The 16,273-nt window shown below is 39.2% G+C and overlaps 1 protein-coding gene across 8 annotated transcripts in view; it reads left to right on the plus strand.

Annotated features, from left to right (window-relative positions):
• The window catches only part of fwd (phosphatidylinositol 4-kinase beta fwd), a 42,470-nt gene that overhangs the window by 14,480 nt on the left and 11,717 nt on the right, over positions 1-16,273 (plus strand). For all 8 annotated transcript variants that reach the window (XM_022800390.2, XM_022800382.2, XM_086985104.1 and 5 more), the window contains 6 exons: positions 4,564-5,474; positions 11,730-11,823; positions 13,399-13,598; positions 14,777-14,878; positions 15,560-15,636; positions 16,106-16,210. In XM_022800390.2, coding sequence (XP_022656125.1) covers positions 4,564-5,474; positions 11,730-11,823; positions 13,399-13,598; positions 14,777-14,878; positions 15,560-15,636; positions 16,106-16,210 — 1,489 coding nt within the window. The remainder of the gene's footprint in view (positions 1-4,563; positions 5,475-11,729; positions 11,824-13,398; positions 13,599-14,776; positions 14,879-15,559; positions 15,637-16,105; positions 16,211-16,273) is intronic.

Below are 16,273 nucleotides of genomic sequence, written 5' to 3' on the forward strand. Positions count from 1 at the left end.
AGCTCTATTTGCCAGTGTGCTCAGCTCCTTATACTCAGTCGCGGACAAATGAGTAGCTTAGCTTAGTTAATTAAGTTGTCTCAACTTCACAGCGCTATAATCGTTGAGGCTTGGCCAGCACTGAATTGGCACTACACGACGTAGGATTCTATCAATAGACCTGTAAAATTTTGGTCGATAATAACCATATATTATCACTTCTTCTCCAAACAATCAACTAAGATTTACTGTTAACCTAAACGTTTAATTTGAATTAAATCTAATTAGTGTTTGTTAGGTTTTCTAAAATACTATGCGGCGCGAATGCGATCGCATACGTCATACACATAACACCATTGTAAATCAAAAGGGATAAGAATATGCCCTCGACAAGTTAAGTCTGTGTTGTTGAACCCAGCAATATTCTATCATTTAGTTCTCTAACGTATGGGTATAGTCCAAACATCCGTTAACTTTAAATACCCGGGATCCAAAAAGGCGAAAATCTCTGTGCGTAATAAACATGGAAACTTACCACTGACCCATTTTGCCAGAGCCCTTCTTATAATCTGAAAAAATCTCTGGAAACACCGACGTAATACGTACGTATTATAAAGTAGATCAATATTGATTTCATAAGGTATTTAATGACAAGAAGCATTTATATCATATAGACAAGTTTACTAGAAATAAAATGAATAGGTGTTACTGTCGGCATTAAATTTTATCGTTAAATTTGTTGATACGAAACGATCAGTTGATCGTTAAATAAGCCGTTTGCGTGAGGAGCTAAAATGCAGAACGAAGTTGTTCTCATCTATTTTTAGCACTATATATTATCAATTATGTGTGTCAGGGTTCGTGGAATTTTGTTGAGTCTTTTAGCTAATCTCTAGGGCTTGAAAATTTTGGCCTCTGTCGGAATTGCGTCCGCGTGGCCATACTACTATTAATTATATATTCAGGTCAATCATTCATAGCTTTTTCCATTTTAAGAGTTTTTTGTATTCATCGAAATATGTACGCTATTATTATTCATACTTACAAAGCGCACTTCATGCTTGTTTATGTCTAATAGATAGTTTTGCCCCTGTGGTTGAATGAGTTATCCAGCTGAAACGAACGCGTACGCTTCGTTACTTGTCCAGACAATTCGTTGTTCATTCGAACATTCACAAAGCAGCGCATCTGATTACCTTCTCATTATACACTTCGGGCAACAACCACTAAAAAGCAAATTATTACCTATAAAATGTACACGATACAGGTTTATACAGGACTGAAGCATGCATTAATGTTGACTGTTGTGACTGTAGGTAACTGGTCACAGCTTGCCCGTATAGTTATCTAGCCACTGCTGCTAGGAATGTACTTTTTGTATGTGCATTGTCATCGACACTTTCAAGTCTTGAAGCCATATCCTATATTAGCGGCATATGCCGTATTAGACAAATGTCTCGTTGTTCCACATTCATTAATCACTAGAAAATCACTAAACAGGAAAGTATATATAGACCTATATATTGCATAATGGCTCGTGAATATAGTACGTTAAGTTATGTAACCCTCTAGTATCGCATTTGGGAGTGACACATTTATCCACCGAGACCTTTTATAGACGTGCTCAAAAAGATACGTACGTTTTCATAGACATTCACCTTTTTCAAGCCCGACCTTATTTGTGTGGACAACGTTATTTGAAGGACGATACAGAGCATTCTGGTACTTACTGCCGTTTTGTGCAGTTGGTTATCCGCACATCTTTCGAGTCGTTTGTGGGAACAGCAACAGCTGTTGTGGAGCTGAATTTGCGCTGAAATTTGTTATGTTTTCTCCTCCTTCTCGGTTTTTTTGATAGGTATTTGTTGATGCCATGACAGTTCCCTGTATTGTCGTCTACAGCAACGTACGTCTTCAATGACAAGTCAGTCGGGGTTAGGGAATCTTGGCTATTTGCAGTTTTTAGCAGTGTCATCTGGTGACCGGAACGGCATTGACTTCTGCTGATGCGAGCTACGGCGACCTTCGCTTTAGTGACCCAGAATCTGTACGAGATAGCCCATTAACACAAAACGCCGTGGCGTCTAGAACAACAACAATAACAGCTTTACCACTGAGTGATTACAGAATTGAGCGATGTTGCAGACAAGACATAACAGCTTTTGCTGTGCAACACCGATAATTTCCCACTTCTTTGAGCTGTGTATATAGTACAGAAGCTGTTTGGTTGTTGCTAAAATATTGAATGGGAAGTCGTTGTTGAGTTGGGGGCGAGTAAAAATATGGTCTGCGTTCTGTTTTGGCCGACTTCATTCGAATACATGTGAGCACTTTCTGTGTGCGTCCACGAACGCCGTTTTCAAGCTGTTAGATAAGGAGAAGGCAAGGGCAAATACAAGTCGATTTTCTATGGTCACTGTGTCTCGTACCAAACAGTTATTTGGTCAAAGAAACATCGGGGCCACTGTTAGTAATAGCAGGAGCGCCAGGGCAGACCAAAGGACGGACGAATTGGGGAACGACAAAGACAAATAGTGGTATGAATGACTTTGGCTTCATTGCCGCTAATCGACACTGTCTTGCCTCAATGCAGAATCTAATTATTCGATATCTCTATGGTCACATACATTAGTATCTCTGTTTGGACCGTTATTTTTATAGATGTTGCAATTTTTATTGAGACGGCTGGTCTTGCTCGTCGCACCTGACCATATTAAAACGACGACAACGTTTCATGCTAGAGTGAGACAGACGCACTTGACCCTATTGAGAAATATATTCGTTTCGTGGTTTCAATAGGTTACCTCGAATGTGTATTCTATGTAAAAGCTTTGATCGTTAATTTTCTCTTTTCTTCTGGACATGATGCACTTCACTCGGTTGTTTAATTTTTCGTAAATGAAGACAAGTCAGCGTCCGGTATCGTTGATAATAACAAGTCAAACGGAACAATGATAACCCTTAAACTACTCTAGATTCGACATGTATTGACCAATGTTTTACGCTCTTCTTGTCGTCGTCGTCATTGTCAGAACATAGTCAGCATCAGCGTTTTTATCTGCCTTTACGTAATGTTGCCCCTACCGGATAGTTTTTATTGATCAAACACGAAATTCGTTATAACAATGAAAAGCAGTAATAATGCTCATTAAATCTGCTACAACAACTAATGGAGCTCTTCGCTAGCCAAGCGCCGCGGAATATAACAAGGCTGTAGCCTTTAATTATCAAAACTGTTATAATTAGGTCTATTCTTTATCAATTGATTTTATTATTATTCCTGCCATTTCAACGAGATGCCCCTTAGACGTGTGGTGCAAACAGTATGCCAGCGTTGCTTAGTATTTTTTATTATTGTGTTATTAGTATCGATTATCTGGTAGAGATAAAACTGTAGCAGATGATGCTATGAGAACTAAGATGGCGGTCGTGCTACCCGTTCATTTGCGAGGCAGTGTGATTATACTAAAGAAAAACAGCGTAACCAACACGATATATGACGAATTTGAATGGTACTTTCTTCTAACAGTGTTGTAATGGTGTTATCCATGTATATAGCTCTGTGGCAATAGCATTGACTATCGTGAATGCTCTGATCATGTATTTAGTCAAAAGCTGTTATTTACTTTTTGCTAGACTTTGTTATTTTTTTCGCTGACATTAGATATATCTCAGCTCCCTTTTGCCTTCGCCCACCTTTGCTGCTATATTATACAATAAACCTGCGTTCCCGACCCCCGCACCTTATATTCATTCAGTTCTTTGCAACAACTCTCGCATATGGTAGTATTTGCAGCTCAGCGTTCTATTTCTGTTTACCTATGTAGTCATCCAAGCTATAGACAAGAGAGCTTACAAATCATCCTGTAGTATGTAGCAAAAAAATGAGTTTAATAATGGTAATCGATTGCAAGCAATACTTTTGACCTTACTATGATTGAGCAGTCAATTGAGCGAACGTCATTGTTTTGCTTATTTTGAAGTTCCTAATGTCATGAAGGAACAAGTCGTTTCTAGAGTTTTCTTACGTTTGGGCGATCCGTGACGTTGATTGAAGCTGGCCTATAATGTCCTAAAATTTCTATAATGAATACGCAGTTGTTTTGTTTGTACTTATAAGGTATTTCTACAGGCCTTTATTAGCACCCACAAACAGGTGAGCCTTAGATCATATCTATGCCACATAACTCGCTGAAATACTTTTATTTTAATACTTTTTTCAGGCTGTCATTTTAAAAACTTTTTTTTTGTCTTATAAAAATGTGTACACATAAATCAAGCGTGTATAAATGGAACAGACTTTGACACATCTTTAATTTGATCGGGCGTCAGTAATGTACATTTGCATAGCTCTGGGTTCAACGAGTCATCAAGCTCTGTAAAACAGAATTGTTAAAACAGTTCCTGAAGTACATGATTTCTTTTTTGGTGTTTACCTTCAGTCTACGTTTTGTGATCCTTTGGGCGAGAAATGTCGAGATAGGTTTTATGAAGTATAGTCACACGCTTGAGTTCTAAGATCTGTCTTTTTCTTTCTATGAAATATCGAACAATTCTTTAATTTTCAATATTTATTATCTTCAGGAAACGGATGGAAGCTCACTAGCCAGTGACGATTCGGGTATCTGTGCAGCTGCCGAGATGCCAGATTCCGAACATTCTAGGATGCCGCCTATCAGCAATGGATTGTTGGGTCCCGTACCGCTTCTTAAGACGACGAATGGAGAAGGCAGAATTTTGAATCAGCATGAGGGTCCGTCCTGCAGGCAGGCGCGATCTGACAGCTGTTCCGAAAACTCTTCTCGTTTTGATGCATCGACAACAAGCGGTGATGAGAGTCCAAATCTACCTGGATGTCGTACATCGATCGAAGAAAACCCACGGGATCCTGAGCCAGAACTAGCGCAACGACTTGCAGCAGTAATTGACCTCGCGGAGAGCGCTGCGCTCTCCGCATCCTCGGTGCCTTCAGTCGATCACAATCAGCGGGTAGCACAATGGACGTCAAGACAAACGCCCGAAGAGCGGCCCGGTTCGGAGACGGAGCTGGAGTCATGCTGTTGGAATAACCAAGATGCTTACAGTAGGAAGACGTGCGGCCCTCACAGTGACTACTCCACTGATTCAAAACCCGAGAAACAAGCGTCAGGAAGCAGGCAACTCCAATCAAAGGAAAAAGCATCAGAGAGATGCCGCAACGGTAAAGATATTTTGGCTGCAGGAGGTTCCCAGGCAGCTGATCTGGTGTTGAAAGCGCCCCCGCTGCCTTCTAACCAGTCGGGGCTGTTACGATTGTTTGAATCGCGATTATTCACGATGCGTTACGCTGTGCAGTATCTTTCGCAAAGTCGAGAAGCTGGCGTCCTAGCTTATATCGGTAATCGGATGTTTGCGTTCGATGACGCCGATGTAGCATTCTATTTACCACAACTTGTATGCCTGTACGTTCACCATGCGGACGTTGCTGAAGCTATCAAACCGTACCTAGTATTAAGGTGAGTATCCTGCTATGATTGTATATAGTGTTTAACGACCAAAAGTTGCCATACATCCTATGGTTTAAAGAAACCATTGGCTGAAATGGCTCTATTTATTCGGTTTAAGACGAGCGGGTCTTTGTGGACACGTCGTTCTCGTCTCATTACCTGTGCATTATTGTTTTTTTCGCTACTGAGCGACATGGGATTCAGTTAGCGTTATTCGGTCGGTTTTAAGACATCTCATATAAAGGAAAGTATACTAATTCACTTGAAATGTTTTCGGTTAAATTAATAGAAATGTGCGAATTAATAAGCGTTGTTTGACTAGCAGTTAATGTTCGAAGCAACCATAACGTAGACCCAATGGAAATAAGTCGGCCAATGATCCGTATAATAGCACACCCGATATCTGCACATTGATGATTTCTGTAGTTATTTTGTATGAGTAAGAACAAATGGACCGTAATCAATATTGCATCGTGCACATTTTGCACTGATTATATTCAAAGAAATCTAAGATTTGGCGAAAATATTCTATAGACCAGAAGTCTGTGCTATACAGCCGTGAGACATTATTCTAGTCATAATGACACTATTGTGATACGTTGTGGTAAACAATGGCGGACAACAAGAGCAACGAAGAGAACCACATTGTCGATAATCACCAATGTCTTGCGGCGTTTTCGGCTCACAGACGGACGTGACAGATAAATTCTAAAAAAAGAGTAGTAACTTAGCTTTTTTTTGTCGGGCCTAAAAGTTACCCATACGTATTTATTCCGAAGTACGAATTTTCTGATTTCAAAGTATGCGGCCGATATCCTATCCGCTCATGATCCGCCATCGTATATTTATGGTCCATCTGCTATTGATTACCAGCTTAACACCTATATACACGCTCTGTATTTGACTCAGTCAGTTCTGAATAAGCTGTTTATTATTTCGCTTTCGATTTCGTTAAGAAAAATTAACCAATATGGCTTACATGTGGCAGATACTGTTGGGCTAACATTTGTGGTGCAGTTGACTGCGGAACGCCAAAAATGTAGACGCTTACATTCTGTGATCGGTCGATTTAACCTTAGAGATAGATAGATATATATATATAGAGAGAGAGAGAGAGAGAGAGATTCAATTTAACCCTACGATTAATGTACGGCTTCGATTTTCTCTATACTACACTTACTCTTAATTGGTTAGAGGATATATTAATTGCATATACACAGAAAGTTTAGGTTTTTGAGCTAGTGATCCATGCCGTGGCTAAAACCGGGCTTCGTAGGTAAACTTTTCAATTCACATAGCAGTCTTGTAACTCGATGGGATACTTCCGTGCAATCTTCAGTAGTCCAATGGCATTAAACATCAACCCTACTGTTGTCAATTTCTCTAATGCTTTGCAAGTTTCTAGATGTTTATTGGCTTCTTTATTGGCTATTTTGATACTTAGAGGTACCGATTTACTGTTGACGGGAAAAATATTTAGTGGAACCTTTCCTGGTCGGTGGGACTTTCAGACTATAAAGACGTTTGTTTGCCTGCTTTGTTGTTTTTTAAACCGTTGTTTACTTTTTTTTACCACAAATAGCTTACACTAGCAAAAGAAAAAATTGTTTACAATTTGCTATTGTTAAGCTACCTTCAAAGACACTATCTTCAGAAAACAGGGCTTGAGTAATCTTTGATCTAATTATATTCGTTTTCCTGTCGATTGTCTATGCCAGCAACTATTGTTACTATTATCAGTCCTTGAACGGACTGCGTCGCGTATTTGCTAATTATGTTGCATTGGCATATAACCACTGAATAATGTGATTATTAAGATTACCTAAATCTAGTTGATGTCGTTTTTTGTCTACACGTTCAGGATAACAAGATGCTTATAGATTTCACTAGTTCGAAAGGACGCTGAACTTTGCCGAAAACGGCGAAACCCAAGACATACCAGGTTACTGCAGTGAAAGTAGCTCTTTAAAATCAAACAGCTTATCGTTTTGTATATTTGAACGTGAATTTTTTTGGATGTACCCTTTTTTTATGTGTTCACGATCATTAAGTATTGTCGTCGTCCTATAAAACAACCACATTAAGTTTAAGAGGTGCCAGCTGGTGCCCGTATGAATTACTGATTTCTGTGCTTGTATTTAAATTTTATCTTATACAAACTAGTACTAAGGTACGTCGCTTCGAAAGTTTCAAGGGTCGTGCAGCAAACCGTAGGAATTAGTAGTTCTCAAATATGGAATCTTGCATTTACATATCATATTAATTAATTCAAAATGTGTTTCGAGTTGATCGGCCTTCCTTGTGTTATAAGTTTGCCTTTATACATGAGACTACTGATGCAATACACAATCACATTGAATACCTGCACAGAGGAACAAAATTAGCGGTGAAACTTGAGTTCTGTAAAGTTTTCTGTTAGAAAGGTGATTCCTATTAACAAGACGGTAATCTGGTTTTTATTAAGTTAAGCCCTTCAAATAGATAGAAATCTTTTGCAATGCTTAGTATTTCTAGTAGAGAAAGCAGACATGTGTCAAGGAGACTCTATCTAAAGAACAAACCTCGATACCGTTTGATAGTTTGCCATAAAGGATACTCCATTGTCCAGTGACCAAATATTACATGTTGTGGACGTGGAGTCAGGAACTTGGAACGCGCAGTGCCTGTCGACGTCTGTATGCAGGGGATCAATAGCGGGACACGGTGTACCTACCGCCTTTATTACAGACACACATACTAGCTAATCATGGACCATTCCTATAATCGATCCCTAATTTATGCAGTTAAGTTCTGCCATCATCATTCGTTCGGAAATAGGTGATCCAACGCTTTTTAGAGAGGCAAAATGTGGTGCTTGAGTCATGATTTTGTCCATTTACTATGCCTCGCTATCTTTCTACTTGTGGATTTATTTTTCACTGTTCTCTTTGACCCAGTTCATGGATATGTTTTTATATAGCTCCCTTCGTCGAACGAATGGTGCCATTACTACCGTTAACTGCTATTTGCTGTTGAACTTGAAAATTGTTCGACCAGTGCACAACTTACATTATAGGTTGTCTATTTGTTTTTCGACTCACTATTAACTTTATGCCAATTGTCTAACGGTTGTCTGAACAGCTGAACATATTGTCGTTATCCTCGTCGCTTCTGCCATCGATGACAGAAATGGAAGCAACAACTTAGATTCAACCTTTGTTTCTTAGCTTAACTCAGATGATGCCTTATACAACCAACACTGCAGACCTATCGCATTATCCTTCACTCATACAGTTTTTTTTTCTTCTCAAAAAACCCCATATTACAGACGGTTGTTGTTAACTATGGTTGAGATAGGAAGCCAACCTGTTTCCAACGGCATTTAAACGATAGGAATAGCAATTCCACGAAGCGTACGGAAGCGAAACTGTGATCTTGTAGCTATCATTTCTGAGTTATTTGCAATTGGGTGCGCTTATTGCCCTTGCCTGCTTGAGCGTTTTTATTTTCGCATTGCCCCATGTGCACGCTTCCCTGCGTGAATAACTGTGCATTTCGAGTGCATCGGTAACAGGAAATGCGAATAAACTCGATTCTCCGATTCAGACAGATGACAGAGAAACACGAACTAAACGATTGAGTGAAACGAAGGTACGTGACTGACTCATGTCGATACGGATCGGTTATTGTTACTGGCGCTGCTTTTAACGGATGTTCTCAGCGGCGGTCGTGTCCCTTTGTTGTCAAGACTTATTGGTTACTTGAAGGAATTTAGTGGTGGCTGATAATGGCTGTCTTAGCCTACATGATGCCCATCAGTGTTTCCTTCTAATATACTCTTTTACATTTATCCGCGGTCACTGCTCGGCCTCTCTCTAAGAAGCTGCTTATTTTTACTGACTGCCATTTAACCACTGGCGGATGAACATCCGATATCTATTAAGCGATTTATGGTATTAAGTTTGAAGGAACGGATCCCGGAAGTCAGAAGAGCATTTAGATGGTTTCGGGAACTGCCAATTATGAATCAACACCCTTGTCACTTGGTTATATTTTGAATAAGAGTGTACGAACAGTCTCTTGCAATGAATTATCGTATACTTGAAGCGTTGGTATCTATGACGCGCCCTAATACCGATATACTTTGTAGGGTTACAGCTGGATCGGCTACCATGTAAATACACCAGATTACAAAAATCGTCTTTCCTGATATTTCGGAGTTTTTCTAACCCTTAGTAACTCGAGCATTGATATTATTTGAATACGGACAATTACCACTTGCATGTTCGTTTATTAAACAAAACCTTTATGAATTAGTTATGATACATTTGGCGACTGTGTGTGACTTGAAAAGTCAGGACTCGCTGATTTAAATCTAGCTATTTACTTAAACCTATATATTTTTAGTGTTTTGCAGATAAACATGGAGAACATTTTTTCTTGAGCAAACATGATCCTTCCAAAATGTCGTATATACCCAGATCAGTTCCAAAATGCAAGAACGTGTAGCTGTTTATTGGCATCCTTCGGTTAAAAGAGATCTCTTGTCGGGTTTTGCCTACTTCCGGAAGTTTCGCAGATGTAGGGCGATTGATAGAGTAAACAGGAAGAAGTCGTTGGAGCCTTCGATCCGCGACCCCGTTAATAGAACGCCCAGAATATCTGAGCGCACAGTTTTGCCAAATGATTATAATTGTTCTCAACAAAATTATCTGACGCATTTTATGTACCCATCCACGAGTTTCCCCTAAATCAGATTCCAGAATCGTCGGAAAAGAAGAATACAAATATAGTTAATAAATATACATATCTTAGGGAGAACTGGGGATGGACCACGAGATAATTTAGTACAGAGTTGGTTGTGTTGGCATCGAATTCTGGCAGAATCCTGAAGCTGCATACATGAACAGGGCCAAATCTTGCCATAAGTGCTATTCGCGCTCCCGAGTTCGTGTTCGATAACAATGCACTAAATGTCAGTCCGTGAAACGGCAAAATTACGAAAAAACTTTATTTATGGCCAAAACCTACAAATAGACCTACTGATTTGACCTAATCCGTGTTGAAGACAAAGAACACGTGTGCAAGGGAATATCAACTAGAACTTGCTGGGGCTTTCAGCGAAAAAATGAGTGGCGTGGCCGAGTCCAGTTGTGCCGTCTTGTGATGCCTAATAATGAACCCACTAGAGCTCTCTACTGTCCCGTAACTAGTTTAGGGCCTAGACAGACTTGGGTGGAGTCCAGTTGACGCGGCGATATCGTGCGTTTAGGCCAACTAAGTCTCAGGCTCCATAAGCACCTTCGTGGATGACTGGTGTCCGCTTGCCCTGCTCGTGATGGGAACTGCAATGGTACACTAATGACCTCGTTTCAGCTGATCGTTACATCTGCGAGAGCAAGCAGTACAATCCATTTTGTCTTTATTATAAGACTGAGAACAACCTAATCCCATGTGATGCTTCCGCCTATAGGAAAGCGTCCCGTCATTTTTATAAATTTATCGTAAAAGCTTCCTCCAGCCATTTTCATCACCACCAGAAAGTAAAAACGGCATTTTCATCACAGGAGCTATCTACAACACAACACTCGGACACAAGTCAATAGGAGTGTGTCAGGCAAGCTATACTTCAATATAAAACGTTTAAATATTGCGACTTGTCTTCTAAGCTACATGAAACGTTTATTTATGAGTTATTAAACTTTTTGGTCAGTGGTAAATTACCTTTGACATTTTCCGACCAAGCTTGTATTATCTTTGAGTTCTATGTATTTAGTTTCAAGATTAAATAATTTGGAAGGTTTTAAAAAATATACGTAAAAAAATTCACTACTTCAAATAAGAAATAAAACCCAAATATCGGTGTATATGGAGAATGAAAGAGGACTGCTGGTGCAGTTAAAAATGTATGTTTTCATTGGGCAAGACGACTGTAGAGTATTTGCGTCATCTAATCCAGATGTATGTTTCAACTAGCTAGTATAGTGATGAACATGCCTTTGTGTAGTCGAGCTACGAATACTGGAATATATTTTTTTCTAATCTAGAGTATTGTTTTAAAGCGTCTATTTATGCCGACGAAACCCTGAAATGTACTATAAATCTAACGTTGTTCCGAAGCAAAAATATATTAGCTATATTGTGGCCGGTACGACACGCTAAATGTTTAAGGAAAGATAACGCTATTTTATATTCCCAATAGAACAGCTAAACTCTGGTCAGCCCCAGCTACTCGATAACAACAGATACGAAAGTCGTAATGATATATTTTACTCGTCGCTTCAGATGTCGAAGAGATGCGGACTTTTCGTTGCAACTTTCCTGGCTGTTGTCTGCTTTCTGCGCTGACTGCAACGCTCCATCGCGAAAAATTTCACAGGTAAAACGAATTTCTAGCTCAATAATCTAGTGTATGTATACGGCATTGACACACGTACTATTACTGTTGATGCCCGAATAACGTCGTGAAGAAACTATGCAAGTTTCGCGAAACATTTGTCACCATTATAGAAGTAAGTGATTTCAAGATAGAAAAGCAAAACCGTATGTTTTATTGTCAAATAGGAGTAGTCTTGATTGACTTTGTCTGAATACTTCCTTTATGTTCGTACGTCATGCATCGTTGCTCTTCTAATATGAGATCTTCTAATTATCGCAGTTACCGATAGTGTGTCCATCATCGCTAACTCCGCAATGCGTATAGCTGGATATTCCCATGCATAGAGGATATTTATTTGGGCAAACAAAAAAAGCTTGTGATTTTGTGTCGTATATCGCTATCGTCCCTACGCGTTCTGCCCATTGTGCTCTGGGTTAATGCAAATTGTGCCTACTCAATTTATAGGACGAGCCTGGCTAGGTCGGGGCTAAAACAATAGCCAAGAGTGATGTAAGTTAGATTGACATAGTCGCTTGTTCGTGTCTGAGTACGGGTGAAAATATGCTTGCAAAGATTTCGTTCACAAAAATGCATTTCTACCATGAGAAGAAAACGAGACAAAGGTAAAGGACCAAAGACACGTTGAAGGCTTGCGTGGCTACAAAGCTGAATATACCCAATTTAGAGCTTCTGTACCAGTTAGTATCCAAAAAGACTTCAAAGCCAGAAATCGTAAAGCGTTAAAAACCAAGAAATATATATTATATTTAAATGTTTTTTTACGTGTCGAGCTTAGATGTCAGCCATTAAGTGGTTACCTCCTAAAATGCTTCACTCAATTTAAGTTTATAAAAGTGATATTTGCTTTGTATTTGCATGCTTTACAAAAATTATTCAAGCTTTTTTTTCAGTGATGTAGAGCCAGAGAAGCGCGTGAGTATATACTAAACACAAAGCAGACGACGGGACGACAATGCTGATGTAACGTTGAAAGCACATTAGTGGAATTGCTTAGAATAATACTGAAACAGATGCATTTATAAATGTATATTACTACGACGGGTGTTACGCGCTATTACAGGTAAAAAATTCGACTGACTCTTATGATACGAAACAACGGGCTGTGTTCATTTTTGACCCTTCCTAAGGGCACAGTGGTGCCGATAACAGCCTCTTCATGCTAGTTAGTGGCTGAAAACTAGACCATTTAGGTATACAAATCTATTGGATTTCATAGCCATGTAATATCCAATTAATGATTGGTCGTTACCATTCACGTAAGTTGATTCACTAAGTTGAGGCTACTTTTTTTATGTATTATATGTATATAACGTTTATCACCTTAAATACATGCCACTGCGAATGCGTAGAAAATGAATCTACTTAGAACCGTTAAATTTATTGAAGTTGTGAATTTCGTAGGCCAGGGCAAAATTTCCTATGAGATATACTGCTACTTCTGTATTTATGAGTGAATTGGCCGAGCCACTTTAATCACCTCCTTGTAGCGATCTGCATGTGTTCAGGGCAATATGCAGTCTGACTAAAAATTCTGAGGGCAATTCCATTTTATAGGGACTACGGTTGAAAAATATAATCCAGACGGAGGAGCTTGGTCTAGGCGCAGCAAGATCTCTTGCACTACATCCTGTCAATCACCTTGAGGTCGCAGTAAACCAGACTTCAGATTCTCAGAGAAGTGAAGGCCAAGCTAAGTTCAAGGTTGCCCCACAACATCATCATCAACACCACAGAAGAAACACCGGTCACTATCGGTACGTAACAGTACGTTATAACAGCGTTGTCCATTACCCCCTGCTGTATGACACCAATCATTGCACTGCATAAAAAATAAATTGCACGATTATTATTATCGAACAGTGAAAGCTAGCAGGCAGCTTTCGATATATTCATTCACATGTTCATTCTTAGTGGATAACGGGACATCATAATATCTCTGCTAAAAACGTAGGTGAGCTGAGAGTTTCACGTTATTTGCTTCACTCATTTGTCGAAGTCGAACTTCACTGGATGAAGACGTTCAGTATAGTTCAGATGATTGATGTGTGGTTCTTTCCAGCAAACTTAGAATCCATAACCTAACCCCTAATTAGGTTAATTGTTAGTGTTAGTTAAAAAGTATATTCATCTTTTATTTGTTAGTCCATTTTGTTCCAGAAGCTACTAAAGATTACATTGAAGGTTTATTCGATCCCAAACATTGACAAAAAGTATTGATTGTTTCGATCGTCAATCTCACAAATGTGTTTGCCATTCATCGAAGATAAACATGGACAGTGATCGGGTTCAATTTTGAATACGAAAGGGATCGTTTCCGTAAGTTTAAAGTGTTACCACTTTAGAAAATGGTTGTGGTCGCCGTATAGCCATTCTACGACTAACAACCGAAGTAAATTAGCGGGCACGCGTTGTTGGCTAAGCTCAAAATCGCCCTGTACTGCTGATTCTATACGTTACAAAATAAGCCGTTTTCATGGTACACTTGTTTATATAGGCATTAAGAGCAGGTGGCAATCCTTGATAAAGTCGATTTACACCTATTAAGAAGGCGAGTCTTCGTTGTCTTATAGCTTGTATATCTTCAGAACGTAAGTTGTTTGATTTGCGTCGAGTTTCGTAGTAAAATTTCAAATAGAAGTATAACGCAGTCGGCATAACGTGCTCTGATGCCAAATGGCTTGAGCATAGACGGAGATTCATTACAACGTATCAGGGACAGGCAGTCCTATCGTATGTTATCCTACTCCAGTTCATATTAGAACCGCACAAAGTTTATCAAAGACATCTATAAGATACCACGGACGCGATAAGTTGTCTGTTGTATAAACCATGAATTTTATGGAAAAAGCTAGTGTACAGCTGAATTAGTCTGAACTTAAGTCACATGTGAATCATGAAAAGTATCGATACTTTTTTTCTTGATTTCTGTCAGTTCTCTCTCGGATGCTACTGGCTTGCAACAGCCAAAGTTAACAAATCCTCTACAACACCTCGGAAATCTTTCTTCAGGACACGCTTTCGATTCGGGCTGCCGGTAAGTATGGAAGGACTAGAAAGGACAATGTTCTTTTAGTAACGACAAGCATATGGACTTAACGCTATCTATGTTAAAAAATATTGACTGCCTTTTGGCAAAGCGCAACGTATCGTTTCTTTTGGTGCCAGTATAGGCTTTACCACATCGCTATCGCGAATAATCTGATTTTCATTACCCGTAATCGATCGCCTTAGAAATGGCTTGAGTTTCTGTAGAGTTTCGCAGACGGAGATACGATGCGAGTAGATTCAGTCATCTTTCACATTGAAATTCCTAGAGCGAACACAACAGGACTGTCTTTGGACCGTTTCTTAGGATAGCGCACGTCGTAACATAAATTATCTCATGGCCTGGCTAGTACTGTGACTTTATCCTCATGAAACTATCAAATACAGTGATTTTTTGTACCAATTTCGCCGATTTTTGAGGCACCCTTTTTTAAGTTTAACTAAAAGCATTCAAATAATGGCTTTTTTTTTTTAACAGATTTAACACTGGCAGAGGTGGACTGCCTTTACTATTTTGAAGCCATCTACCTAACGAAAACCCTATATATATAGCTTTTATTTAGAAAATACTGCTTTGAATCACTCAGCATGCACAAGTATAGTAGTAACAATGTGCAAGAAGCAAACCCTAAAAAAGTAACTATTTACAACGTTGTTTATATATATTTAGGTGTCACAGGCTATGCGAATGCGGGGCTCCGAGGTTAGCAGCCCAAAACGAATTCATCAAAGCGCTAATTAAGCTTGGTAGGTGTAATGACGGCATCATTTTTCTCATGTCCTTCATGGTGGCACACTTTGTTATTGTTAAGCACTGGATTATGAAGGACGAACTTTAAAAAAACACATCTAGGATATGCCCGAACGAAATCAACAAGCCATGTTTTATCGTTAGATTCTACTAGCCATAATAAAATTTCCACTCTGGTTTAGCCATATCCTTAAACGTCACGTAGTAGCCTACGTACGTCATATTGATGTGTTCTTTTTCCGTTTCCGCAACAAGGGCCTAATTACAAAATTAGGACTAAAAGAGAGGTGCTTTTTTAAAAAAAATTGAGAGTTAGTGTTCAAATGGAATTCGTTAACATAGATTCCATGATTGACAGAGATCTACAAAACTTTGAAGGCAATAACGTAGATATATCAAAGAAACAATATGATCTCAAATGGCGTAGTAAATTTTACTGTACTATGATGCTATGACTTATCACAGGGAGCATGCTTGCATCAATACCCACAAAGGATCTGAAGACGCAACGATTACAAGCCGAGTTAAATCGGCTAAATATGAATCTTCCGGCAAGGGTGTGGCTGCCTGGTACGTAAACAGCTACGCTAGTTCTCAATGAACCTTTGAACCATTTCTTAGAGTCTTCCTTTT

This window comes from Varroa destructor, unplaced genomic scaffold, assembly GCF_002443255.2.
Source record: "Varroa destructor unplaced genomic scaffold, Vdes_3.0 BEIS01000003.1, whole genome shotgun sequence".
NCBI lineage: Eukaryota > Metazoa > Arthropoda > Arachnida > Mesostigmata > Varroidae > Varroa > Varroa destructor.